The sequence below is a fragment of the Periplaneta americana genome, chromosome 1 (genome assembly GCF_040183065.1).
Source record: "Periplaneta americana isolate PAMFEO1 chromosome 1, P.americana_PAMFEO1_priV1, whole genome shotgun sequence".
Classification (NCBI taxonomy): domain Eukaryota; kingdom Metazoa; phylum Arthropoda; class Insecta; order Blattodea; family Blattidae; genus Periplaneta; species Periplaneta americana.
In genome coordinates, this window is record NC_091117.1 from 222,917,716 (window position 1) to 222,944,832 (window position 27,117).

The following is a 27,117-nucleotide window of genomic DNA, read 5'->3' on the forward strand; positions in this document are numbered from 1 at the left end:
CTATTACTACTAGGCCTACAACTAATACTACACTACTACTAGGCCTACAACTACTACCACTAGGCCTACAACTAATAATACTACTACTACTACTAGGCCTTCTACTACTACTACTACTACTACTACTACTACTACTACTACTACTACTAATAATAATAATAATAATAGCGTAACAATAATAATAAAGGTTAAGTTAAAACATACCTGTACACTGTAGGTGTATTAATGTAATCTTCAATAAACAAGAACACTATCGTCTTCTTCTACGGCCATGTCTATTAGCAGGCTGTTCATCTTGCTGTTGAGTAATTATGCCACTGAAATATCCGCGATGAGATGAGGGATGTAATTTGAAAGTTTCTGAATATCTTTACGTTTTTCTCGTGATAATAACAACTGGTTTATTGTAATTGTTTGGAAAATAAACGTTTCACAGATAAAATTGAATGGGATCACAAATATTGACATGGCCCTTTTGATTTTACTCAATAAGGTGTGTCCATATTCTAAGCAGACTTATTGCCAAACCCCATCCTGAATTCTTCTGAGAAAACAAAAACTCCTCCTTCAGAAAACTGAGATAGGCTATATCTACATCCCTTTTCATCATGATTACATCAAATGGGATGGATTTTCTGCACATTTTAATGAGTTTGGATTAGTGAATGGTTGTAAATAGGCAACTTCTCTTCTCTTGAGATAGATCTCAACATTGTCCAAATCACGGTCACAGCGAAAATAAAAATGTCAAAGATTGCTTTGCCACATTTCCTCATTCACACAATAGTTTTTAAGTCACTTGTATTAATAATACAATATGAATTCATTTGTTGGGAGAAGGAAGGGGGGGGGGGAGGGAAATGCACAAATTGTCAATTCAAATACTGTACATAACTTCAATCTTCTTCAAAACACTGATCTGTGTAAAATGTTTCATACCATGCTGTAAACTATAGCTACAAAGTTGCTGTAAGAATTCAAAGCTTCATGTGGTACAAGTAATTGGACTGTGTCATAAAGGAAGAAAAGTCCAACATTTCAGAGCAAATTATTGGTTCATCTCTAGTAGAATGTCGAAAAATACAACTCAGTACAAATGCCAACATATCTGAGGTTTCTGTACAATGCAAAACCTTCTGTAATGACAACAAAACAATAGATTGCTCTGGGTTGGTGGAAGCTTCATCCTTCATGAAACACTACTTATGAAATCTGCTGTAGCACTCAACTGTTTTATTATTTTTCATTTAAATCTACAGATGTTTTTACATTGTTTTTTTTTCTTGTTTTTTTTTTTTTTTTTAGAAATGTCTTGTAACTTGATTAGTCCTTCAACTTCATCACAGTTGATATTGACAGTTCCAAACACATTCACTATGAATCTTCTCACCTCTTGCTAGTCAGAATATCACAGATCTACTCCATTTCGGAATACAGACGCTGTTTCAGAGTTGCTTATATATTATTATTAATATTATTATCATCAATGCAAGCAGCTTCTTTCACAGACTATCAGACCAAAGGATTTCTATGGTAAATTTCGTTAGGATGCGATTCTGATTGCTGATGTTCTGCCTAGTGCTGCACTGCTAGAAGAGAAAATAGACAATTAGATTTTTGTTTTCGTTTTTCATGTTGAACCTCAACATAGAACATAGTACCTCTGCATATTTTTTATCATTTTGTGTTGCACTGCCCTGCACGAGATCAGAGACTGTCGGATCCTAACATCATTTCAGAATAAGCTTAGAAAGTTGTTACTAGATAGGAGCCAGACATGTTTATTGTACTTATGCCTGTGTGTAAGCTAGTGTTTCATATTAATTCAGCGAGAATTTATTTTGTAATGATTATATCATTGGAATGAGTTTTTCTTCATGTATAACACAATAGTGAATATTTAAGCCCACTCAATAATTCTGCTCGATAAGAGCAGAAAATTATCAAGGTGTCAACATTTTATCCATTCTTACAGTGCATAATCTTGTCAGGAAAGTTAGAGAAAATGGAAGACAAAATCGTAGGAGGTGATAGTATGTTGTATTGTATTGTATTTATTAACATTCCATGATATTCATACATGCTTACAGCTAGAATATGGAACAAGTCAAAAAACTTAATACTATTATAAAATCTTAATTTATAGTCACAGTCTAGATGAAATATATACAGACGAGATTTACAATATAGTCTACTAGTACAACACATAGTTTTAGTATTAATTTCATGAAGTGTTATTGAATGTCATGAATTCACCTACAGAATTGAAGGTGTGAGAAATTAGGTACTTCTTTAATTTGGCCCTAAATAATTTTATGTTTTGAGTTTCATTTTTTATATCGATAGGGAGGCTATTAAAAATTTTTACTGCCATATAACGCACTCCTTTTTGATAGCACGATAGACTTGCCGATGGAGTATGAAAGTCATTTTTGGACGTGTATTTATGCTATGAATTGTTGAATTAGTTACAAAGTTTTCACGATTACATACGAGGAAGATTATTAATGAAAAGATATACTGACAAGCCATGGGCATTATTTGCAGTTTAATGCAAGCAGCTTTTTTCATAGGCTATCAGACCAAAGGATTTCTATGGTAAATTTCGTTAGGATGCGCATTGTGATTGCTGTTCTGCCTAGTGCTGCATTGCTAGAAGAGAAAATAGACAATTAGATTTTTGTTTTCGTTTTTCATGTTGAACCTCAACACAGAACATAGAACCTCTGCATATTCTTTATCATTTTGTGTTGCACTGCCCTGCACGAGATCAGAGACTGTTGGATCCTAACATCATTTCAGAATAAGCTTAGGAAGTTGTTACTAGATAGGAGCCAGACATGTTTATTGTACTTATGCCTGTGTGTAAGCTAGTGTTTCATAGTATATTATTTTGTTTTATTGAGGAATTACTTGTCAATAAGTTTATTACGCACAATATATTTAACTTTATTTCAATCGGTAATTATGTATAGAATTATAGGATGGGGTAGCTCATTTAAATCCAATTTTAATCCGCTTTATTTATTACAGAAGAAAATAATTAAAATATGTCTTCATAAACCTATTGATTTTCCATCTCAAAATTTGTTTTTAGCCTTTAATGTACTTAATGTAAGACAAATTTATTATATTGTATTAATGAAATTCATACATAAAAATCGAAATAATTTTTAATTGTATTCTCATAGTTATGAAACAAAAGGTATGAATTCTTTAAGATTGTTTGAACCAAAATGCAACACTGTTACAGTATTTAATCATAGTAGTAATTTAGGCTCAAGAATATATAACAAATTTATATTTAAATATCCTAATCTTGTCAATTCTAATAGTTCTAGTATTAAATTTTAAAAAATTATGTATGGATTTTATAAAAATTGAAAAATTGTCAATTTAAATTTATATACTATTACATAGTAGACATAAGACAAATTGTATTGTATAATTATTAATTTCAATTCAGGAATCCGCCCCTGAGCACGAGTTCTACTCTTTCAGGGGCGAGCTTAAGTTTTTCTGTATATATTATATTTTATGTTACAATTTCATTATTAGCAAAATAATAAATAAATAAATATTAATTTAGCGAGAATTTATTTTGTAATAATTATATGATTGGAATGAGTTTTTCTTCGTTTACAACACAATAGTGAATATTTAAGCCTACTCAATAATTCTGCTCAATAAGAGCAGAAAATTATTAAGGTGTCAACGTTTTATCCATTCTTACAGTGCATAATCTTGTCAGGAAAGTTAGAGAAAATGGAAGACAAAATCGTAGGCAGCGATAGTATGATTTCATCTAGGGAATCCTAAATGATATCATACTTCGTGTAGAACATACTTTATATTCACTTTCAATGTAATAACGATTATTAATGGCAATGGTGAATGTTTATTGAAGAGATTCTTTACAATAAAATTATCTCGTGGGCCACATGACAGAAGCCAATGCTGCAGTTGCTTAATTGTAAAGAAATAAGACAGGTGCATGCACACAAAGTGACAGATACCATACATATTGCTTCTATTGCATTATTTAATATATGATTTTTAATCCAATTCTAAAATTTATATCATATCATATAATATATCAGAAATAATGAAGCAAAATTCGACACTTTCCATCATTTTAATGTAGACATAAAAATTAATTATAATTAGAAAACATAACTAAAGCAATACTACTTCTTGAAAAATCTGAGATAAAGATTTTAAAAAAGCTTATGGTAGCACACTATGTAAAACTAAGTAGAATGTGTCCATAAAACAGAATGACAAATAAGAGGCTAAAAATTGTTAAGAAAATTCGTTCTGCAAGGAATATCCTTAAAATGTCGAAAAAACAGTTTGATTTCATTACCTGACACTTAAATTGCACATGGAAGTATTTTGGGACATCCCATGCTAACGCAATCATCGATGGTGTTGATGGAAACATTAAAAGACTGGTAAGAAGTAAGATGATAGGCCAAAATGGACTTGTGATACAGTCAGCAAAGGATTTTGCTCAAGTTTCTGAATCTCTTAACACAAGAACCCAAATATGGTATGTCGAAGCCAATCACATTGAAGGGGATATTCAATCAGAAATTCATGCCAAAATGTGAAGCCGATTCCAGGGATTACAGAAATGCATGTAATAATGTGTAATTCATTGTTAATATGTTGTGCAAAAAGAATGCTTTAGCCAAATCATTATTAGAATATGTTAGAAATGCTCATTATGGTTGGTCAAAACTCCATGTTTTACTTCTTGTAACAGATAGGTAGTCTATTTCCGATTGTGTCAACAACAGAGATCTTTAACCTTTAAAATTTAATTTCAGCCTCATTCAGAAAATGAAGTGTAAAACTCAATAATTTACATACTTCATGCAAGATGGTGCCCCGCCTCATTTCTCTAACCACATCCGACATTAGCTGAATGACACCATTCCAGGATGTTGGATTGGAAGAGGAGAAGATCAACTTCATCGCTGGTGGCCTCCCAGGTCTCCAGACCTCACTCTTTGTGATTTTTATCTGTGGGCTTATGTAAAAGACCGTGTTTTTATCCCCCCTATGCCTGATACTCTTGAAAGTCTGCAACATCAAATAGTTGAAGCTATGAATTCGATAACTAGAGACCAGCTGATTCGTGTGTGGCAAGAAATGAGCTACCGTTTTGATATTTGTCGTGTAACACATGATGCTCATAGTGAATGCATACAACATTGAATCTATCTCTGTCCAGGAACGTTGGAATTGTGTTTCTATCTTTTGTAGTTTGGAAGATGATGATGATAGTGAAATTTGAAGGGCGCGTCAGCATCAATGGCTATTTGCACCCATGCCTATAGTTTTTCTTTTTGTGTGGTGAAATTAAATTATTGTATAACTAAAATTCACACTGACTAAAAACGTTGACACATTAAAACGAACATGTAGTAGTCCCAAGATAATGTCAGCCAATCATAAAATATAAAACAAACACTGCCACAAGAAATATGTGGCAGTGTTATACAACAACAATCAGTAAAAATCGGATGTATAAGGTCCGATTAATAAAGTATAATGAAAAGAAAGGTAACTAAAATAATATCCAGATGTAAAGGGTCTGGAGAAGAAATAACAATGGGCTATAAGGACATTAAAAAACTTAGATCACCTTGTTGAGTTTTGTGCTATGTAAATACCTCAACACTGCGTTGACACAATTAAAATCATTACCAAGAGCGTCGCGTAACGTTGGATGTATTGCATACTGACGTCGAGGCAAATCATATTTGCGACAGTGGAGTAAAAAATGTTCCACCGTAAGAAGGGCATGGCAAGTGTCACATTCTGGTGGAGGTTCGCCAGACAATAAGTGACCATGTGTCAAACGACAGTGACCAATCCTCAAGCGAGTAAGTATAACTTCTTCATCTCGCCGTGACGCTCTTGATGACGAATCCCATTCTCGAACTGTATTTTTAATTGGTTGTAGTTTGTTACCCGCTTGTGCAGACCATTTTTCTTCCCAATCTCTCATAAATGTTTGAAATCTGCTCCTTCTTTTTAATAGCCCTGTACTTTTGCCGACAGTTGTGGAGGCCAAAACAAGAATTCAGCAATGCTGACTATGCTTCTTTACTGACTGACTAAGCAAACATAGAGTCTTATAAAGAAAGTTGTCCTCTACTTCCCTATTCCTGGCCACTTGTTCATCCCTCCCAACCGAGACTTTGGAAACATAGAATGCCAAATTCTTAAAAAAAGAAGAAATTATAATGCCAGCTGGTCATTTCTCCATTTTTTAAAAGTTTGGAATAATCCATCGGCCTGGTGTTCATTTTAATTTCAAATGCAGGAAAAAATGCTGCAGACAACATTAAAAAACCACAGCAGAGACATTTCAAGTTTATTCTTACTCGAAGCAAAAATGGAAATGGTTTTGTTCGTGGTGAAGCTACCTATTACACAGATCTATGAGCCCAAAGCCTACAGTAAAAAGAGGAAAGAAGCTTAGTACCATGATCCTAGCAGTTAAAGATCTAGACGAACCTATGAATCTAAAGAAAGTGAGTGATGTTAAACAGCTGCTGTCAAAACACTTCGGCCCTGAGTGGCGCAATAGAGAGGACCTAGGCTTTTCCAGAGACTTGCTACCACGTGGTGATGTTGTAGTTGGACAACCTGGAGACGTTTCGGATGAAGAACATGATGATCCATAGACCATGATGTGCTGCAGTCTGATGGACTCAATTTACCCTAGTGAGGAACTGGGAGCAAATTTATTATCCATTTATTTATTTATTCTGATGTAGTTAAGGCCATCAGGCCTTCTCTTCCACAACACCAGGAATACAAATACAATAATAGAAATAAATAGAAAAAAAACACTATATATACAAAATAACGCTACACAAGAAATAAAGAGAGAGAAAAAAAACACTATAAACAAAGTAAAGCCACACAAAAACATACACAGATTGCAGTCACACAAACTTTAAATGAGTGATTAAGTATCATAATTAATTGTATCCTAACTAATTAACATAAACAAGAAACTTGCAATTTTAATCTAGATTAAAAAAAGAAAAAGAAAAAAAAAAACAAATCAATACTTCTAGCAATACCTAAAAACATTAACTAAGACAAAATTTTCCAATTTAATTTTGAATTGTGATAAAGTCCGGCAGTCCCTGACGTCATTAGGTAACGAATTCCAGAGGTGAGTTATTTCTACAGTATAAGAAGATGAGTATAAAGACGTTCTATGATGAGGGATAGAAAGAAGTGCTTGATGTCTGTTTCGAAGAGTTGTAGGAAATTGAAAGCACGACCCCTTTTTTCCCACCTAAACATTCACTTATAATTCACCACAGTTGTTTGCAGTTTCCCGAAAATGACCTAAATTGGACTTGAGTTATGGAATTAGATGACTCACTTATACTACACAGATTGTTAATTCTGTCACCCACAAATATCTTGTTGTTGGTCATACTCAGAATGAAGGAGACAGCATTCATGCAACAATACAAGAAAAGAGACGAAAATTAAAAAAGGATCAGTCATTCTTGATGCTGAAGTCAATGGACCACCATACCATGTGACTGAATTGGATTATAGTGAAATTTTAAATCTGAAATATCTAGCTGAAGAAACAGGGAAGAATTTTACAATAAATACAGATGGCGAGAAGGTTGTATAGAATAACATAAGGAAAATAAAGGTAGACAAAGAGCAACCATTTATGATACAGTATTCATATACTTATGAAGAAAATGATTTCTCAAAGAAAATTGATGTGAAACCTAAAATTCGAGGAAGACGCAGTACTTCAGGTGCTTCTTCACTGTAGCCTGTATTCACAGAAAGGAAAAAAAAAAATATGTTGCCAAAAAGAAAGATTTACTCAGCCTGTGAACTGTGAACATCATTCCAAGAGTTCACTGGAGCTACTATGAAAGGCTAGTTGCTCAAAATAAAGTACAGGATTCAGAAATTGAGGATGAATAAAATTTTGAACTAAACATATACATAATGAATTACTTTTTCGTAAAAATTTTTCATACAAAGTTACCGATACTATTTTTAATTTTTTGTAGTTTCATGATATTACTTTTGGTAAATCAGTTAATAAAATAAAATAATTCAAACAAATGCATGTTTTACTAATTTTATCCCAAAAAGTAATACCATAATATAATAACAATAATTATTACTATAAAATTAAATTCAGTTTTTTGTGAAACTTGTTTACTAAGTAATGCTCTTGGTCCTTATGTTAAGCCTTGATTTTTGAAAAGTACAATAATAAACAACTCTTACAGAGTTTGAAATTAGTAGTACATTACAAGTTTTACAGAATAAAGTATTAACATGATATTACTCATATAATGTACTAATGTTAAAAAACTAATAAATAATAACCACGTCAGCTGTGGTGTTTGAACAGTGTTTATGTTGATGCACTGAACTTGAATGTAAACAGAAACAATGGCGGAATTAGAAGAAGAAAATGTTTCCCCGTAAATATGATGTCAAGATGCAGCTTGAAAAGAAACCGCAGTTCATGATTTTTGTATACGACAACGCAGCAAAGAATCTATCTTTATTCATGATTGACAGTCGACATTAGAAAGAAATGAGCAATGGAATTAATATTTGTATTGGAAGATTGCAGTAATTCTTTTGTTATATTTACTAATTTACAGAAAAAATATGTGTTTAATTAATAATGTAAATTTAAATGGATTAATGTGACAACAAAATTTCAATTAAAACTAAATGAATTATGTTTCTATTTTCAGATATACAATCAAGTAGAAGTTTCGAGAGGAAGACAAGCTGCTGTTCTATTTATTCATGATGTAAATAAAGTATTTAAGTAAATTCATGTTGTTTGTAATAGTATTTATTTGAATATTATATTGTATTTTATAAATACAAAAATAACATAATTATAAAATCTGCACTGCATAAATTTCATGTGTACAGGTTTGTGGAAGAGATTAAAAATGAAAACAAAAGCAGACATGGATGAAGCCAGAAAAGATGCCAAAAGAACTGGCGGAGGTCCTGCTAAACATCTACCAGAAAAATCACAAGACATTCTGGCAGAAATGTTTGAAGGACAATTTGATCCTCTAGCAGACACAATGGATGAGGGCTTTATTCCATTTCAGGTACATCGACATTACATTTTGTATGCAATTAATGCAGTTTAATAATACTGAACGATAATTTAGTTAGCACCACTGAAATAATGTAATTATTTTAAACTGTAGGAGGGACCCAGACCAGCAAGAGAGACAGAGGAGCCAATTGCAGCAACTAGTCCATTGGAAACAGAGTCAGAGAGACCTGTGAAGTAAGTGTATACATAACACAGCATTTTAACATGAATAAAATAATCGTGTTTGAAGTTCGTTAACAAAAATATTTGTAGTCACATATTATACAATAGGATATGTGTATAGTGTAAGATATATGTAAGCAGTGCTGTTATGGTAATTCTTTTCTTGGCCATACGCCCCACCCCTTGTTTTCTCCCTTGAAATATATTTTACTCTTCTCTATATATCTCTCTGACTGTCATTTAATTATTTTTTTAATATTAAAGAAGAAGTAAAGAAATTGTTTTGCTTTACATTTTAATTGTACAAGTTTGATTTAAGGGGAGAGGATAGTATTTTTTAAAACCTTTTTCCTATTTGGTGTAAAATATTAATTTTTTGTACGTAGAGAGCTCATAGCTGTGGCAACTCAACCAAATAAAAATATTTGGAAAAAAAAAAAAATTATTTGGGAGTCTAAATTTGAAAAAAATATACCCAATGCAGGATTGTACTAAAATCGGTATATCTAAACCATTTTTAAAGATAGATTCAAACAATTTTTTGCAATGTATTTGCAAAAGCATATTCTACAAACTGTCTGTAACAGAATTTTGATATTAGTCCCTGCATTTGTAAAATAAACAATTAAAATTTATTAACAATTTTCTGATTTCCTTTCTTGCAAACAAATGGACGTATTTTTTAAATGAAATCAATTAACAAAATTTGTTATAGAGAAAAGTTTTCTAATAGTCTAAAGAATGTGTATTCTAAATTTCATGCATGTATCTTCAATAATTCAGAAATTATATCCATTTTTGTCTGGCAATGTAGCAAAAAAAAAAAAAAAATGAAGTTACTGGAAACCGACAAAAGCGGCATGTGATTTAAAAATCCATAGCGCAGGAAGTTTAAAAATGACGTCTCAACATCCGATAAGGGCACAAATACCCACAAAATGTTATGCAATGCATTCCACACATATCAAAGGATATTTTAAAGAAAAAAAATATTTTTTGAAAATTTAATTTACCGAAAACAACAATAAAAGTGGGCAAGTGATTTAAAAATCCATAACGCAGGTAGTTTAAAAATGGCGACTCAACATCCGATAAGGGCACAAATACCCACAAAATGTTATGCTATGCATTCCACACATATCACAGAATATTTTAAAGCATTTTTTTTTTGAAAATTTACTCATTTTTCACCAAAAAAATACCATCCTCTCCCCTTAAAGAATACACCATGTAGCACCAGTGTAGATGCCACACTTGTCTCGATGAATCTTGGAGTGTGTATTTGCAGCACTTGTTTTTCAACCATTATTTTATATAATTCTGGATTCTAGTGATGCAGAGATGGACAATTTTTGTTTATGAACATCAAACAAAATACATTAGGAACAGCAAGAAATGATGTAAGATCTGTACAGATCTCCGTGTACAAAACTTAGGCACCCATATGCCATATGGCTCCATACAGACAAAATTTTCTTTTCCCCATATGATTAATTAAAAAAATTGTAAGTCCCCATACAATGTATGGCCCTGTATGGCCTCCATGACAGAACTGTATGTAAGATATTATTATGATTTTTATTAATTGAATCACAGGCAAGTATTAGAAAAGGCAAACACAATTTACCACAGTTAAAACAGCCCATTATAATAATAATAATAATAATAATAATTTATTTACATTGAATATGTTTCTCTTCTTTCAGGAAGATAATGAAAAAATGCAGCAGTGAAAACGAATTTCGCCGAGGAGGATGAACATACGGAAAAGATGGACATTTTGAGAATTGAAAAAGAGAAAGCTCAACTAAAATTATCATTGCTCCAGAAAGACTGTGAATTAAGAAACATCTCGACTTGGATTTATTTGCGTTACATTCATACTACTCTCATGGCCAAGTGCACCGACTTTGATTAATTTCGACTGTTTCATAAAGACTACTAAACTTTACAGGTATTAAAACAGCTTGTAGGGTGCACCGAACTTAATGATTACTGTCACTGGCGTTAGTTGGCAATCGAACTTAATCCCTCAACCTACCCATTTCTCCCGCTGAATATAAAACTGAATTATCTTAGCCATTTTGCTGTTTGTTTGGTTCGCAATATTTTGTATGCTACAGACCATTTGATGAGTTGCCAGACCTAACGCGTTGCAAATATTTAATGGAATAGGCCATGATTGTTTGGCCAAGCACCTGCATAGAATTGGAATATATCAGTCCCCGAACTGCCCATTGTGCAACTCAAACCAAGAAATGGATTCGGAACACCTCAAAATCTGTGCTTCAGTGGCTGGCCATGATAATATCTTTGAAAAATATTGGGGTGCAAGAGGTCAAATGACTTTATTGTCAAAGGCCTGGCATTAGAAAACAACAACATATTTAATGGAATGTGTTCCACTGTATTTATTTTTATTTTTTTTTGTTTCTTATTTTTATTATCTAAATCATGTTTATTTATCACTTAACGCCAATATGTATCCCAATGTGTTGTTTTTTATTATTATTAATCTATGTTTTGTGTACATTTTATTCAATTGTCGGTTTCTGGTTTAATTATGTGAATCCTACTTAATTGTAATCTAATACTAATATGTATACTAATGTGTTTATTTTTATTTTTACTGTGTACATTTTTTTAACGAATTATTGGCCTCTGTTCTTATGTGATTCGTATTTGATTCTAACAACATTAATATGTATTCCATTATGTTTATTTTTATTTTATGAGGTAAATTTTATGTAACTATCTCTTTTGATCTCATTATGTACCTAAATTGTATCAGTATGTAATTACTTAATTCCGATCCAGTTTTATGTTCAACTGTGTAAGCTAGTTTTAATCCTGGTTGAGTGTAAGAGAAGGCCTTACGGCCTTAACTCTGCCAGGTTAAATAAAGCCATTATTATTATTATTATTATTATTATTATTATTATTATTATTATTATTTGTAGAAATATCATTCAAGGTAATTTTTAAAGCACTTCTAATAATAATATAGCCTAATTATTTATGACGTTTAATAATATAACTGATTCCATAAGACTGTTACATTATAGTTTCAAGTAAAAATACAGTTTTGTATACATTGAAACGTCACTTTCTGGAGCAGCTGAGTTATGTTCACTAATCAGCTGAGTTTCCTTATACGGACAGGAGGGGCTGTGCTTGAAGCAGTTTTTTACAGCAGTAGTGGCTGTGTCTCTCTATGAAGTAGGGTGTTCCAATTGAAATTTTGTCATGCTTAAAGAAAAAGTATTTCATATTCGTTTAATCGAAGATTGATTGATGATTGATTGATGGTGTTTAAAGGGCACGTCAGCGTCTATGGCTATTTGCGCCCTTGAACAAGAATCAGTAAAACAACTCATTTAAAAGATGGTAGACGTAAAAGCGACATCAATTAAAATCTGTGTTAAAACCAAAAGGTACAAAAATATACATAAATATCTCCAGGAAGGCGGTTACTAAAACCGTCACCAGATGTAAAAAGTCTGGTGACCAGAAATATTAATACCTAAAAAGTAATGTAATATAAAAGTCCGAGTACAGGTCAGATAAAATGTAGTGTCCCCTAGATGTAAAGAGTCTAGGGGTCGATAAAAAATTAAATCACGTTGTCAAGTCCTGTACTGGATAAAAACTTTACAACTGCGTTCACACGATTAAAATCGTTTCCAAGAGCGTCACGCCTATCGCATGTTGACGTCGAAAACGGTCGTATTTCCTGCAGTGCAACAGCACATGTTCCACAGAAACTGGAACATGGCACGCATCACACACCGGAGGAGGTTCACCATTTAAAAGATGGCCATGTGTAAAACGGCATTCAGAGTAAAATAATATTTTATTTACGCACATGTTCAGTAACGTAGTGGAAGGCATACATATTATAACTTTTAATTCAAAACAATAACGTAACTTTATTTGTCACAACAGTTATCACTTTCTATAATTTAATTTAAACATTCCCGTCAACAATGGGATTTCCACCCCACACAGCAACACAGTATTCGTTATTGCATTCCACAGACGACAATGATAATTCACTTGGATTATTGAGAACAACAATGTACTGCTAATCTTTACTAATGTTCACAAAGCACTATTTACAAAACAGAACTGTCAGTTCTCAGTTCGTTGCCTTGGCTAGTTCTTCTAGCTCATTCACTCAAGTTCACAGTATATCGAACCCAAGGCTTCTAGAGACAGTCCACTGCATTCGAACTCAGGACTTCCGGGGACAGTCCACTGCACTCGAACTCAAGTCTTCCAACTGCGCTGCTTCCGCCTGGACGCTGCTCAAGTTCACTCGTGTGTCGAACCCTAGACTCCTGGGCACTGCTGGTTCATTCGCTGTCCAGTACTAGCAACAACTACTTACTGTCAGCTCACTTGCGTCTTCTATTTATTAGTTAAACCACACTTTCCAGAAACTACGATGCTCGAAATTTCTACAGATGCCGAGAGGATGTCGCCTCTCGACTTCTCTGGATTTCTCCCCTCAGTTGCAACTGATTTACTTCCCCCTCCCGTCGTTCCCCTTACGTCGCGCCACACCACAGCGACCAACGTTTCGTCTCCCGCGTGCCCTGTCGGACGCACGTTCGAATCCCGAGACAGCTGTCACAATATATATATTAGCACCTTAGGTGACGATTGAAGATTTTACACGTGAAGGCGATTACGATGACGCAAGCAGGATAACCCAGAAAACAGTAAGGTTATTGTCCACAGAAGTTGCAAATACCCAGAATGAATAACCTATCAGATCGCAGCACTGGCTACCATCCACAGGACCCTACCAGGAACTGGTAAGCATAACAGACCGGAAGAAGGAGATAGACCTAGAGTTCTACACCACATCAGCCATGCTAGACGACAGCTGGACCAGGGACTGTAGGAGCCAGAGACACGTGACAACAAGACTCGCAATACACGGTTTCATCATAAAATATGTGTGAACAACAAGTTCCATGAACCGAACGAAGACTGCAAATGTGTGCTGTGCGGGCAAAGATGTAGGAAATACCACATCATAACGTGTGCGAAGAGAGTTAAACCAATAACAGACTATGGCAAAGACTAAACTTGGACATTAATGCTCAACTCGAGCGCATTTTTCTCATTATTATTATTATATAACCGACTTCCCAAAATCAAACTGCTCAGTGATGATTGTCAGTACAGCAAGTAGTGTTGTCTTGCCACCGTATGTAGTTTACAAGGCTGATATGTTGTATAGCTCCTGGACAGGTGTCCACCGATCATTATTATCTGCTCCTCAGGCTCCGACTTTTCCTTTGCAAGACTGCACTCTCATTCACTACACTAATAAGAATGCTGAGAAATTTTAGGAACTAAAAATAGGACATAGACAGCATTAGAATGTCACTGTAAAATTCAGGTCTCATGATTAGCTTCAAAATTATAAGATTCAGGGTAGCAGACAAGCGGTGCACTAGATATAACAGTTCAAAATCAGGGAAACATTTTGAGGAATGGTTCCAAACAATAGCTTCACCACATCTGAAAAAAAAAAACTTTTGATTGCAGAAAAGCTGTTGTTGCTAACAACTTTGCCAACCACATTTCTGTTAGGATTTTACAACAGTGTATTGACAATAATATTCAATTTATATTATTGGCACCTAATAGCACACATTGATGCCAACACTCAGACTCAGCCTTCTTCAGTTCACTGAAAGTAGTATGGCGGAGACAGCTGACGGATTGGAAGATGAAGGAGGAGGAGGCTACAAGAAAATGATTCCGGATCAACAATTTCAAGAGTAGACACTCCACCTGCTGAACAGTCTTGCATATTGGGACCACCACCACAAAAAAAAAAGAAGAAATCATCATTTGATGGTTTATTATTGCAAGCTTCAAATACAATGTCCCAAATGTCTAATATTGTAAAGCAGTGTCCAACTGAAAAGGAAGATTCTTTAGTTAATTTTGGAAAATTCATTATATCCGAATTAAGGGATATAAAAATCCCAGTAGTGATTCTGTTTTTCGGCAAACAAAATGACAGATGCAACAAATTATTATGGATACTTGGAACAAAATTGATTCTGCATGTCCAAATGTATATTTATCATATACTTCTGAGACAAGTCCTGGTGAACATTCTTTAAGTCCCCAGTCAGTCTCTCTGAATGAAAATACAGTTCTCAGCCATGAATCTAGTGGTACAACACATAATGAACAGCTGACACAACAAGATCATGTGTATTATGTAACTAAGTGTCTTATGGACAGTTTCTCCAAGTGTTTAATTTGGCTTAACTAGTGTAAAATCAACAGCCTGGTTTTTTAACGTTTTGCTAATGTATTTTCCATTTCTTAAACATTATTTTGTTTAAAACAACCAACACTTAACTACAACAGTCGTTAACACTATTTTAACCACTCAGTAGCAGTTGGTAATGATTTTGCACATGTAAGGGAATTTTTTATTGCCTGATATTATTCTTCAAATTCTATATTGTAGAGTAAAAATGAAAGTTGTAGGGGACTCTAAAATCAGAAGTGAAGCGTAAAGGTAGTGAAGTGAACTTGTCAATCTATAAATGTTTGAGTTTCTGTACAGAAAAAATGCAGAGAAGAAATGGACAAAGTGAAGCTGGGACAATATTTTCAAATTTCCTTGAAGATATTGGTAAAGTGTACCATGAATATGGGGGTAGATCCACCATTGAGTATTACGAATTAGGCAAAAAAACAGAAATTTTTTTCTCAGTATCTAGAAACAGTATTAAATTAAAAATTGGCAGGGTATATTTGTACTATTTCAGCTTCAAGATACCATATTTAGTTTTTAAGAAATATGATCCATTACCGCTAATTAAATATTCAAAATGGCGTATGTAAAATGTGCACTTGGATAGCATTTCCTTAATAATTTCCACAATTTTCAATATTTTTACATAATTTCTTTTTTGTTATGTTTCTAAGATCCATATCCAGAAAATGTACCAGAATCTCTGCAATGTATAAATAACTAATATTTTTTTTTATTTTTTTTTTCATGATGCACTTAAATGATCAACTTTTTTAGAAGTTTTTTATTTTTAATTTCTAAACTATACATACTACAACAAGGATTCTGGTACATTTTGTTTATCTACATCCAATAAACATGCATTCAAAATTTCATAGCATTATCTCAAATAGTTTCCAAGTTATGAGGGAAATGGTAATGAAAAATGGAAGTTACGGGGAACGAGTGACAAACTTACCGAAGGTGGTGCATAGACTAGACCCTTCTTTGCTGCATGTCTGGCTTCTTCTTCAAGTCTCAGTCGTTCTCTGCATACCCTGGCTTCTTTTGTCCTCTCCAGTGTCCTCTTGGTTGATGATTGAACACGAAGTTCATCTTGCTTCATCATTGCTTCCTGGCAAAATTTTCCAGGTACCAGCTCCAGTTTCTCCAGCACTTTCGTTCTGGACTGCATGCCCTCATTAAAGGTCATCACTGCATCATTTACAGCAATCTGAACTACTTTGGTACCAGCAAATCCAGTTTTCGGACAAATTTTCCAGATTTTTGAATTGAAGGATTCATTATTATTCTGTGTATATCCTCCAACACACTTTTTTAGGAGTTCAGTGGCCACTAACTTCTTGAAAACAGGCTTAATTACCTCCATGATGACTGCTGGAAGAGTGTTCTTGTGCCTATAATCCTTTAATGTACCCTCATGCACCGCACGCTGGTAGGGACACCAAGAATCATTACCTTTAGGGCAGAAATTATGCATTGGGTTAGCATCAGTAGATGCCTTATGATACCATACAGCCCATATTGCCCTTCTCATGTCATTCACTGAAGTACAGTTGGCTCTAATGGCATTGCCATAATAAACAGTAAGTGTATTGATGATAGCATCTGTCAGTCTGTTTTTTCCTGAGAGAGGTTTATTGTCTTTTAATTTTTTCCCCTTCCATTCATTCTTCACTCCTCTCAGTTGTGTCCCCATACGTTTCTGAATATGACCAACACACTCTATTTTCTGTAATTCCACTTCAGGCCCATAAGGATGTAATTCACTCACAGCTTTGAAACTCTTGGTGTCTCCATCCCCAATGTAGTTCAGATACCGTACCTTGTAGATATCCATGGAGCGAGAAAAAATTTTCTTCATCCCTTCCACTTCCATGCTACCTGAAGTACCTCTGTGATTGATGCAGCAATCATCTTCGTGATTTTCGAGCCATTCATGATACTGCACAGTGTCAGTCTTGTTTTTCCACTGTTGACAACCTTTGCATGACTGCGAGAGAGCATATGTATCGATAACTTTACCAGATTTAGCACCGATAACACTACATACTCCATGCTGTGATGTATGGCCCCTTGTTAGCCAGGTTCCATCACAACTGACTGATATGTCTCTGCTATTGGAGAGACTTGCTTCTTCTTCAGCTGCAGCTATTTTAGAGTCCATAGCCACCTCTGAAGGTGCAGTTAAAATCCTATTATTTATCATGTCATATGTGTTCTGCACAACAGGTGGTGGCAAGTTCATCAGACCACAAAAAACTTTCAAGCCTACTAATCCTTGGCCTATGCACCTAGTTGCATACACAGCTTGTCTGTTTATTGAATAAACATTATTATTCTTACCTAATTTCCTACAATTTTCAAATGAGCCTATATCTAAACACTTTTTACATACTATGCTAACACTACAACCTAATCCTACTATTCTATTTACACTCATTTCAATATTGCTGCCACATTTACATCGAAGACACTTTTCTATTTCTTTGAACATAATATTTACATCAAATTTTAAATTTACACTATCATCAGTATTATTTACATTAGCATCCTCTGCTTTTAGTCCAGTTACTATTTTTCTTGCAGATGCACTTTCAAGGTTTGGTACATTTATATCACATTTCCTTTTATTCTGATGTTGATTTCCTTTGAATTTACTTCTCACTGGTTTGTAAGATGTTTTTCGCTTACCCATGTTTAGATATTCTGGGAAAAAACATGAAAATACAAGAACAAGAGAACACACAGCAAAACACAGTGATTTACAAACTTTCCCTCTTCTAACATGTAAACATCCTGCAAACAACATGTCTGCACTTCCTGTGAAGCACAGAGTGTAGTAAGTCAGCGGTAAACGCCTTTGGAGCGGCATTTTCAAATTGGTTGAATATAATTTGAATGTTATTAAAGTTATAAGAAGTGGGCGGGGCTGGAGGCTGAGTGAAGGATATTTAAAGGGCGCACTAAAGTGACATGCAGACACATTTTTGGTCATAACTAAAGAACTATACAAGATATTTACAAAATTTTTTCACTGAAATGAAGAGGAAAGTCTATAGAATATAGAAAAAAATAATTTGAAAAATAAAATTTTTTTACCCCCAAAGGTGGATGTACCCCCTTAAACATTATTTTGTTTAAAACAACCAACACTTAACTACAACAGTCGTTAACACTATTTTAACCACTCAGTAGCAGTTGGTAATGATTTTGCACATGTAAGGGAATTTTTTATTGCCTGATATTATTCTTCAAATTCTATATTGTAGAGTAAAAATGAAAGTTGTAGGGGACTCTAAAATCAGAAGTGAAGCGTAAAGGTAGTGAAGTGAACTTGTCAATCTATAAATGTTTGAGTTTCTGTACAGAAAAAATGGACAAAGTGAAGCTGGGACAATATTTTCAAATTTCCTTGAAGATATTGGTAAAGTGTACCATGAATATGGTTTAGAAATGCTAAGTCCAAAAAGTTATGAAGAGTTTGAAAGTGGTCCAGAGTGAACTGTTTACATAATAAAGAAGAATAAAAATCTGCCGTATTGTTTAAAGTGCACTGGTTGTCGTAAAGAAAGTGCGGTAGCAGTGAAGACCTGGTTTGAACATATAAGGTTTAATTAAATTTGTCTGAGAGGACACATGATAGCAACAGAGAGGGAGATCAATAAAATGACACTATACCATGAAAGTCTCCATAACCATTCAGACACTTCTGCCATTGGAAGCGGAAACTTAAAAAAAAAAAAAATGTATGTATGTATGCACAGTGTTCTGCCCAAGAGCAGGTCTTTAACTGCAAACCCAGCATTTCCCATTCTTCCCAATATCTTGCTTTCCTCTTAATCTCCCCATATAATACCTTAACTTTGTCTATCAACTGGTATCTTTTACCCCGAACTCTTGTCCCGTTCACCATTCCTTAAGTATCACAAATTAACAAATTAGGCCTACACCAAAATAAAAGGAACCAATCACTGCACTCACACACCTACTGGCACTTATGCCAGAAATAGTGTCATATACATAAATATATTTTTATTATTATTTATGTACAATGGCTGGAGGACATCCTGCACATATAAGACCCTAAAACGGCCTCTGGCTCAAAGCCAGAAAAGTCAATAAACAACATCTACGTTTAAAATGACATTTTTGGGTCAAATTTTCAATTTTCCATTTTTAGCCTCATAAAATATTGTAAACTTCGTAGTTTTAAAAAATGTATAATTTATGTTATTAGGACGTTGGTATGCATTTTCCTTAAAACCCATTTAAAGGGACTGGTGCACATGGAATTGTGACAACTGGGCTGTGGCTGAGTGCAGTAAACTCTCTCCAAGGATGCTGTGATTCAAAGTCTGTGCTTTCGTCAGTTTTGAGATTCAAAATAGGCGGTTTTTATACTTCCAAATAGTTCTACAGACGTGGACAAATTATTAGCAAAATTGAAGATTTTTATTACATATTTTTACAAAATATGATTCTTCAGTTTAGACTACAGTTGACATTTTTGCGTATTTCGAAATTATTAGCAAAATTTAAAATTTGTATTGTATATTTTTTTACAAATTTGACTCTTCAATTTGGACTACATTTTATATTTTTGCATATTTACAAATTATTAGCAAAACTGAAGATTTTTGTTATATATTTTTACAGAATTTGACTCTTCAATTTGGACTACAGTTTACATTTTGGGTATTTCCAAATTATTAGCAAAACTGAAGATTTTTATTTTATATTTTTACAAAATTTGACTCTTCAATTTAGACTGCAGTTGACATTTTTGCATATTTACAAATTATTAGCAAAATATGAAGATTTTTATTTTATATTTTTACAAAATTTGACTCTTCAATTTAAACTACAGTTGACATTTTTGCATATTTCTATCTACTGTAATGATAGAAATATGTAAAATTGTCAACTGTAGTCTAAATTGAAAAGTCAAATTTTGTAAACAGAATTATCATAAAAATCGTCAATTTTGTTAATAATTTGTCCACGTATGTAGTATGTATCCATAGATGGCAGGTGCCTCCAGTTTACATTACAATGACTGCAGTTTACATTTTCAATGGCTTGCCTGTTTGTTGTGAGTAAATATTTATAAAGGTCTGCCTCGCCCACGTGGTTTTCTTTGTGTTACAGTTTCGCTGATAATGTATGCGGACGACATGGCCATCGGCTCCGCAAACAAAGAGGCAATCCAGCACGGCATAGACGCAGTACAAAGATGGGCATCCGAAAATGAGTTCGTGATAAATAAAAACAAGACAGTTCAAATGGTCTTCAGGAGAGGTGGAAGAATAGCGGCAAGTGACACCCTTAAGCTAGGCGAAGAACCGATGCGACTAGCAAATAAATTCAAATACTTAGGCATTACACTGCACCCAACCGCAAAGTCTTTCAGCGCTCACATACAGGAGAGAGCATCAGCAGCTATAAGAGCAATCTGTAATATCAAGGACATTACAAGACTAAAGCTAGAGACAGCCATGCAACTATTCGAGAAAGTGATCACCCCAATCGCTAGCTACGGGCTAGAACTAGTATGGGAGAAGCTTACAGCGAGCGATATGGAGAGGCTGGAGAAAGTAAAAACTAGATTCATGAAGAGGGCACTAGGTGCAAGCAAATATACACCGAGTAGAATGGTCTACAGGTTGGCCAGAGAAACACCATTCCTGGAGGACCTGCGAATCAGGATGATGCTGCCAGCAACGGAACCATACAAGGATGTCGAAGAGAGGAGAAAACAGAAGGAAAGAGAGATAGAAAAAGAATTCTTCGCAACAGACGCCATGACGAACAGGGAGTGGACCAGCAGTAACCAACCACAAAGACACGCTATTATAGGTTTGGCCACGCACGGTTTCCACCATAAATTGTGCAAGACAGTGAAGTTCCACCAACCGAGTGACTCGTGTGAGTGCAAGTTATGTGAACAAAAGTGCGGCAGATATCACTTCAAACAGTGTAGAAGATGGACGGGGTCGTCGAATGACTTGATAAAACAACAATGTGTAATATCAATGCTCTTTCGAGCGCATTTTACTTATTATTTATTGTGTTACAGTTTGTAAATTTATTTGGTTTGTGCTACATTGTGTTCCAAAAACCGTAATTATAGAAAAAGGAAAAAAAGGTTTTTCAAGGAAACCAATTTACAAAGAAGAATTGTGCTTCAAATAGTGATAGTGAATTACGAAATTGGCTTAACAGTCCATCAATTCAAGACAATGTGAATACCTACTGCATCACAGCCAAAACTTTTCACCAATACATTTGAGTGTGAAATTTGTGAGTGACAATTTTAATATTTTATTTGATAAAAACTGCCTTCAAAATTTAATTAGCGTATTAGTGTGCCCTAGTTATTATGCTTGTGGTTCAGTTACTGTAAAAAACTTTGAAAAACAAAGGTTTGGGTGGGAATTATCTATAGGATTAGTGTGCAGTGGATGTAATTTTAAATCCAAGAGATTTCCAACTTGTGCAGCTTGACTTCTGTTCGCCCGTAATCACGTCAATTGGCGAGCTGTGTTGTTCACAGACGAGTCACTACTTCCTCTGACTCAATGTGATGGTTATGTACGTGAGTGGAGAGGCAGTGACGAGGGTTACTTGCCAAATGTTGTGCAGGAAGTGGACAGATTCGGCCGAGGTTCTGTGATGGTGTGGGGTGGCATTAGTATCGACAACCGTACAGAGCTATCATCGTCCGTGGCAACCTTATTGTCAGGGACTACATCAACCAGATCTTGTTACACCATGTGGTGGCTGCTGCATATGGTATTGGTCCTGAATTCCTGCTCAAGCACGATAATGCGAGGCCGCATGTAGCAGGCAACACCGGGGACTTCTTGAGGTTTCAAATTCAAGTGAAGCAGTCAGTCCCAACCTGAATTCCATTGAGCACGTGTGGGACTTGCTCGACAGACGTGTTTGCAATCGTCCTGTTGCACCACAGACACTCCAGGAACTTTCAGATGCTCTCTGTAGACTTTTACAGAGTATGCCACATAGGTGTCACGCTGTGAGAAATGCATATTTTCTGTTTTTAAATAGGTTCTTGGCGATCGGGGATACATTTAGAACTATGGCATTTAGCTTTAATTTAGGAGAGAAAACTGTTCGCAACGTGGTGTACGAGGTATGCCACGCTATATGGAAAATATTAGTCCCGAAAGTTATGCCTGTGCCTACAATGGAGATGCGGAAATCTGTTGAAGAATTCAATGTGAAATGGAACTTCCCGAACTGTATAGGAGTACTGGATGGCAAGCATGTTGTTTTTGATAAACCAAGAAACAGTGGATCGCTCTACTTCAACTACAATAACAGCTTCAGAATTATTCTTTCAGGACTTGTTCATACAAATTATAAATTCATTGCAGTTGACATTGGAGCATATGGGCAAAATAGTATAAGTATTAGTAGTATTTATTTATTTATTTAACCTGGTAGAGATAAGGCCATCAGGCCTTCTCTGCCCCTCTACCAAGGGGCGAAGGAATATTTTCTAATTCCCAGTTACATAGAAAGTTGATAAAAAAATGAATTAGGTATTCCAAAAGAAAAGTATTTACCAGGTAGTACTATTGCCACACCTCATGTTTTTGTAGGAGATGATGCTTTTCCACTTCACAAACACCTAATGTGTCTCTACCCAGGAACACAGACAACAGGAAATGTAGACAAGAAGGTATACAACTACATACTGAGAAGGGCTAGGAGCGTTTCTGAAAACTGTTTTGGTATCACGATTAAAAAATTCTGTATCTTCCAAAGGAAAAATTACAAATATCTCCAGACATAAGGACACAGTGGTTTTAGAAACATGTACTCTCTATAATTTTTTTCGTAATGATTCTAGCACACTGACCTCATTAAAACCTTGTACTTCAGCAAATTTGGTACTGGGGGGATCTAGAAGCACTTCAGATAAGGGGGTGCCTGTGTCTCAACTGCAAACCAAATTAGAGACACCTTTAGGAATTATTTCATTTCCTCCACAAGTTCAATGGAATGGCAAAATTGCATTGTTAACAGTAAATAATCCATTTGCGTCATATGCATTGTGACTAGATGTACAGATGTGATTTATAGGGTTAAGATTTGATTAATTAAATTACTAGAAAGATATTGTCGTAAAAATAATGCATGTATGGCTGAAAAGTCCTTCGGAAATTCCTGAAGATAAAAAATGATTTCCTAAAGTTCAGTAAAAATTGGCTTATTAGAAATATGAGACTTTCGGAATTGCACTTCTGTTTTTTCCTTCAATAATATATTCCCGGTTAGAGCACAGGAATTTTTCCTTAAAGGGGATTATTCCTGTGTTCGTCCATGGTCTGGAATTTAGGTTAAGTTTAGATTTAAGACCTCTCCTGGCACCACATTATCATAATCATCCTATCACATCATCGGGGTAATGTAACTCCGCCTTCCAGGTGCCCCAACCTCAGAAGTGGGTTACAACTAAGCCACGGCCAGGAGAGAAGACCAGAAATGTCGAAAGACAACCTGGTGGCATTGGATAAAAAAAAAAAACTTTGTTAACAGTGGTAATTAAAAATTATATCTGATCTATAATGAAAATTGAGATATTTTCTGAGTTTCTGTTCTATGTACTTCCTTAATCTTCAAAGTTGTCTTGCAGAAGATGTGGTGAGTGCACCAAAAAATTAATTCCAATGTGCAAATGGATATAAAGACAAGAAGAATAGAAAAACTGCAGCGTTTATTTCGGTAGAATGTGTTGTTGTGTGATGGTGGGAGTGCTACCAACCAAACCAAACCAAACAGTCATAAGTTTTAGCTAGGTGAAAACCTATACACGTGAGACACAGGCTGGAAAGAAGCCTTACAGGAGGTGATGAATGTCTGTCCAAGCTTGTGAAAGTGGTTTTTGTTTGGAGCAACTGCCCCTACCATTTGATAGACTATTTATGCTCATTGGACATACTCAGTTACTAGCAAATGATGAAGGGCCGTGTTGCTATTAACACAGACAAACAATAAAGCATGTATAGTAGAAAAGAGCAACGGTGTGGGACGAAGCGAGTGGTGAACTTAGCAATAAGAGCTACCTTTATTTACTTCACAACCATCTCAAGTGAACTGTGAACACAGTGCTCTAGGTAACAGTACAACATTACAGTATCAGTATAAGAATACAGTAGAACTTGGTTATAACGACATCCAAGGGACCTTGAAAATTATGTTGTTATAAACGAGTGTTGTAGTAACTGAGATTCATATTATCAGCCTAGTGAGGTGGAATATGAAAAATAATAAACATAATTAGGCTTATTTTAGATTTATATATTCACTTTTAAGCATACCATGAACACAATAAAATACATGTACAATTATAAATACAGTATTCTGTATTAAAACAGTTTGTTCATTACTCAACAAACTTATTTACTGAGGAGTGAAGTAATCGGTCATTTTACTCTGTTGTCTCCTACTTGTCCAATGTACACTTTCTAAATTAAATTCTATGTTCATTATTTCAGTTGCAATTTCACTGCTCCTTCTCCTAGCTTCATAGAAATGTTCACAATTCTAATGGCTTCTAAAGCGTCACTCACTTCTTTTAGTGGCCATACTGCATTAAAATGCGTGCACTTAGTGAAAACTTCCTGTCGAAACTGACCGCATGCAGGTACCATTGATACCGCATGAATTCGGGCAGGTTACAATGGGGTGGGGAATCTGGCTGCATTCCAGATGTCTATGATAGAAGGGAGCAGTAAAGGATTTGCCAGATTTCAGCAAAATATTTCTTAAAATACTTTGGTTCTTAGAAAATTGTATTCCAAACTGAGGTTGAAAATGACGTCATATGCGAGGTAGACGCATATACGTTATTCGTATTAAACAAGGTAGAAAAGCATATGTCTTATGGGGAATTAGTTGGGGCCACAGCATATTTGACGTTATAGGCGAGGTGTCGCACAAAACGAGGTCGCTATAACCAAGTTCTACTGTAATATTATTATTATTGTGTTTCATTATTTAATGTTATATTACTCTATGGTATATAAGAGTATATAAACATTTGGACAGTGTATTATATATTGGCCACATTACAAGATCGCCAGTCAAGATTAGTGAATGCAGTGACAGTGGCAGTGAATTGAAGAATTAATATACACAGTACTAATGGTAGCCTAGACTTTTCTGCAGTTTTCTCCACCCTGACACCCTTCACCGTTGTGCGGCATGAACCATAACATACCTCCAAAAAAAAAACCAACTGCAGATCTACTCCACTCCTCCCACAAACACTCACAATTCCAAAATAGATAACTCTCACAAAGAGATCGATGACGTTAAGCCCGCAAACCTGGTTTGATTCTTGATCAAGCCCCACCCGATGCAAGGTACTGATTACTAATTCTGTGTTGTTTGGGTAAAGGGAGATAAGTTATAAAAATGAGTTTGGAGATGAATGAAAATTAAACTTGGAACTCTTACTGAAAATAATTTTCTACACAAATAAAACACATCAACTGCTAGTATTCTTTGATTTTTGCACACTCACTTGTATAATTTAACTTGTGTGTTCATCTGGGGAACAAAATTCCATCTAAACAAAAAAAATTACTTATCCCCCTTTACTCGGACACCACAGAATTATACACAACCCTAGCGCACCAAACTTAAGAGCACTGGCTAAAATAAGCATCCCAGTCTGATGGCACAAGCAACTGTATCACCAATATATCATCAACTTCCACACACCTGCCACCTCCAGAAATTCACGTTGCACATCTCTCCCACTGCCGTATGACGGGGTGGCAGATGAACTCACATGAGATATCACGGTTGAAGAAATTAAAATAGCATTATAAACAGTTCAGAAAGAGACGGCCACAGAACCTGATGGAATCTCTTATGAAGTTATTAAAAATCTGGTTGTGAAATACCATACCATATTGGCAACATCATACTCTCATATCCTACAACGGAATACATTCCCTGATTCATGGAGGCACTTTTATGTCAACCCCATACAAAAGCCAGGAGCGACAGGATTCCAAGCCCAAAACTTCCATCCGATCATCCTAATAAATACCATGAGAAAAATATTCGAAAAGATTTTAACACAACGCATAGCTTTCTATATGGAAAGAATGGGACAATGGCCTAAATATCAATAATGGATATCGAAAGGGACACAATATAGTACATTGTCTAATGTATATAGTCGCAGATATCTTAGCAGCATGGATTCAAAAACAACACCTCAACTTAGTAGCAATGGACATATTGAAGGCTTATGACTCAGTGTTCCTCCTAATTTTACAACAAGCAATGGGAAAAATTCTACTCCCTCTAGATGTCACCATAAATCTCGTGTCCAATAGAGCTATCTCCTTTCCGCCAGTATATGGAAATGCAACAAGTAGAATCACTAACCTAGGGATACCACAGGGATCATTGCTTAGCCCAATTCTCTTCACTATCTACATCA

General features: G+C 34.9%; 1 protein-coding gene across 2 annotated transcripts; it reads right to left on the reverse strand.

Annotated features, from left to right (window-relative positions):
• Window positions 1–1,262: 1,262 nt before the first annotated feature.
• Window positions 1,263–25,113, reverse strand: LOC138708248 (uncharacterized). Of its 2 annotated transcripts, none has more exons than XM_069838616.1 (2): window positions 16,585–25,113; window positions 1,263–1,586 (listed from the first exon to the last, which is right to left on the reverse strand). In XM_069838616.1, exons 1-2 carry the CDS (start codon window positions 18,622–18,624, stop codon window positions 1,503–1,505), a joined length of 2,124 nt encoding a protein of 707 aa, XP_069694717.1. In that variant the 5' UTR covers window positions 18,625–25,113; the 3' UTR covers window positions 1,263–1,502. The 2 variants fall into 2 exon arrangements, with proteins under 2 accessions (XP_069694717.1, XP_069694711.1); XM_069838610.1 differs by having other exon boundaries at window positions 1,263–1,589.
• Window positions 25,114–27,117: the final 2,004 nt, after the last annotated feature.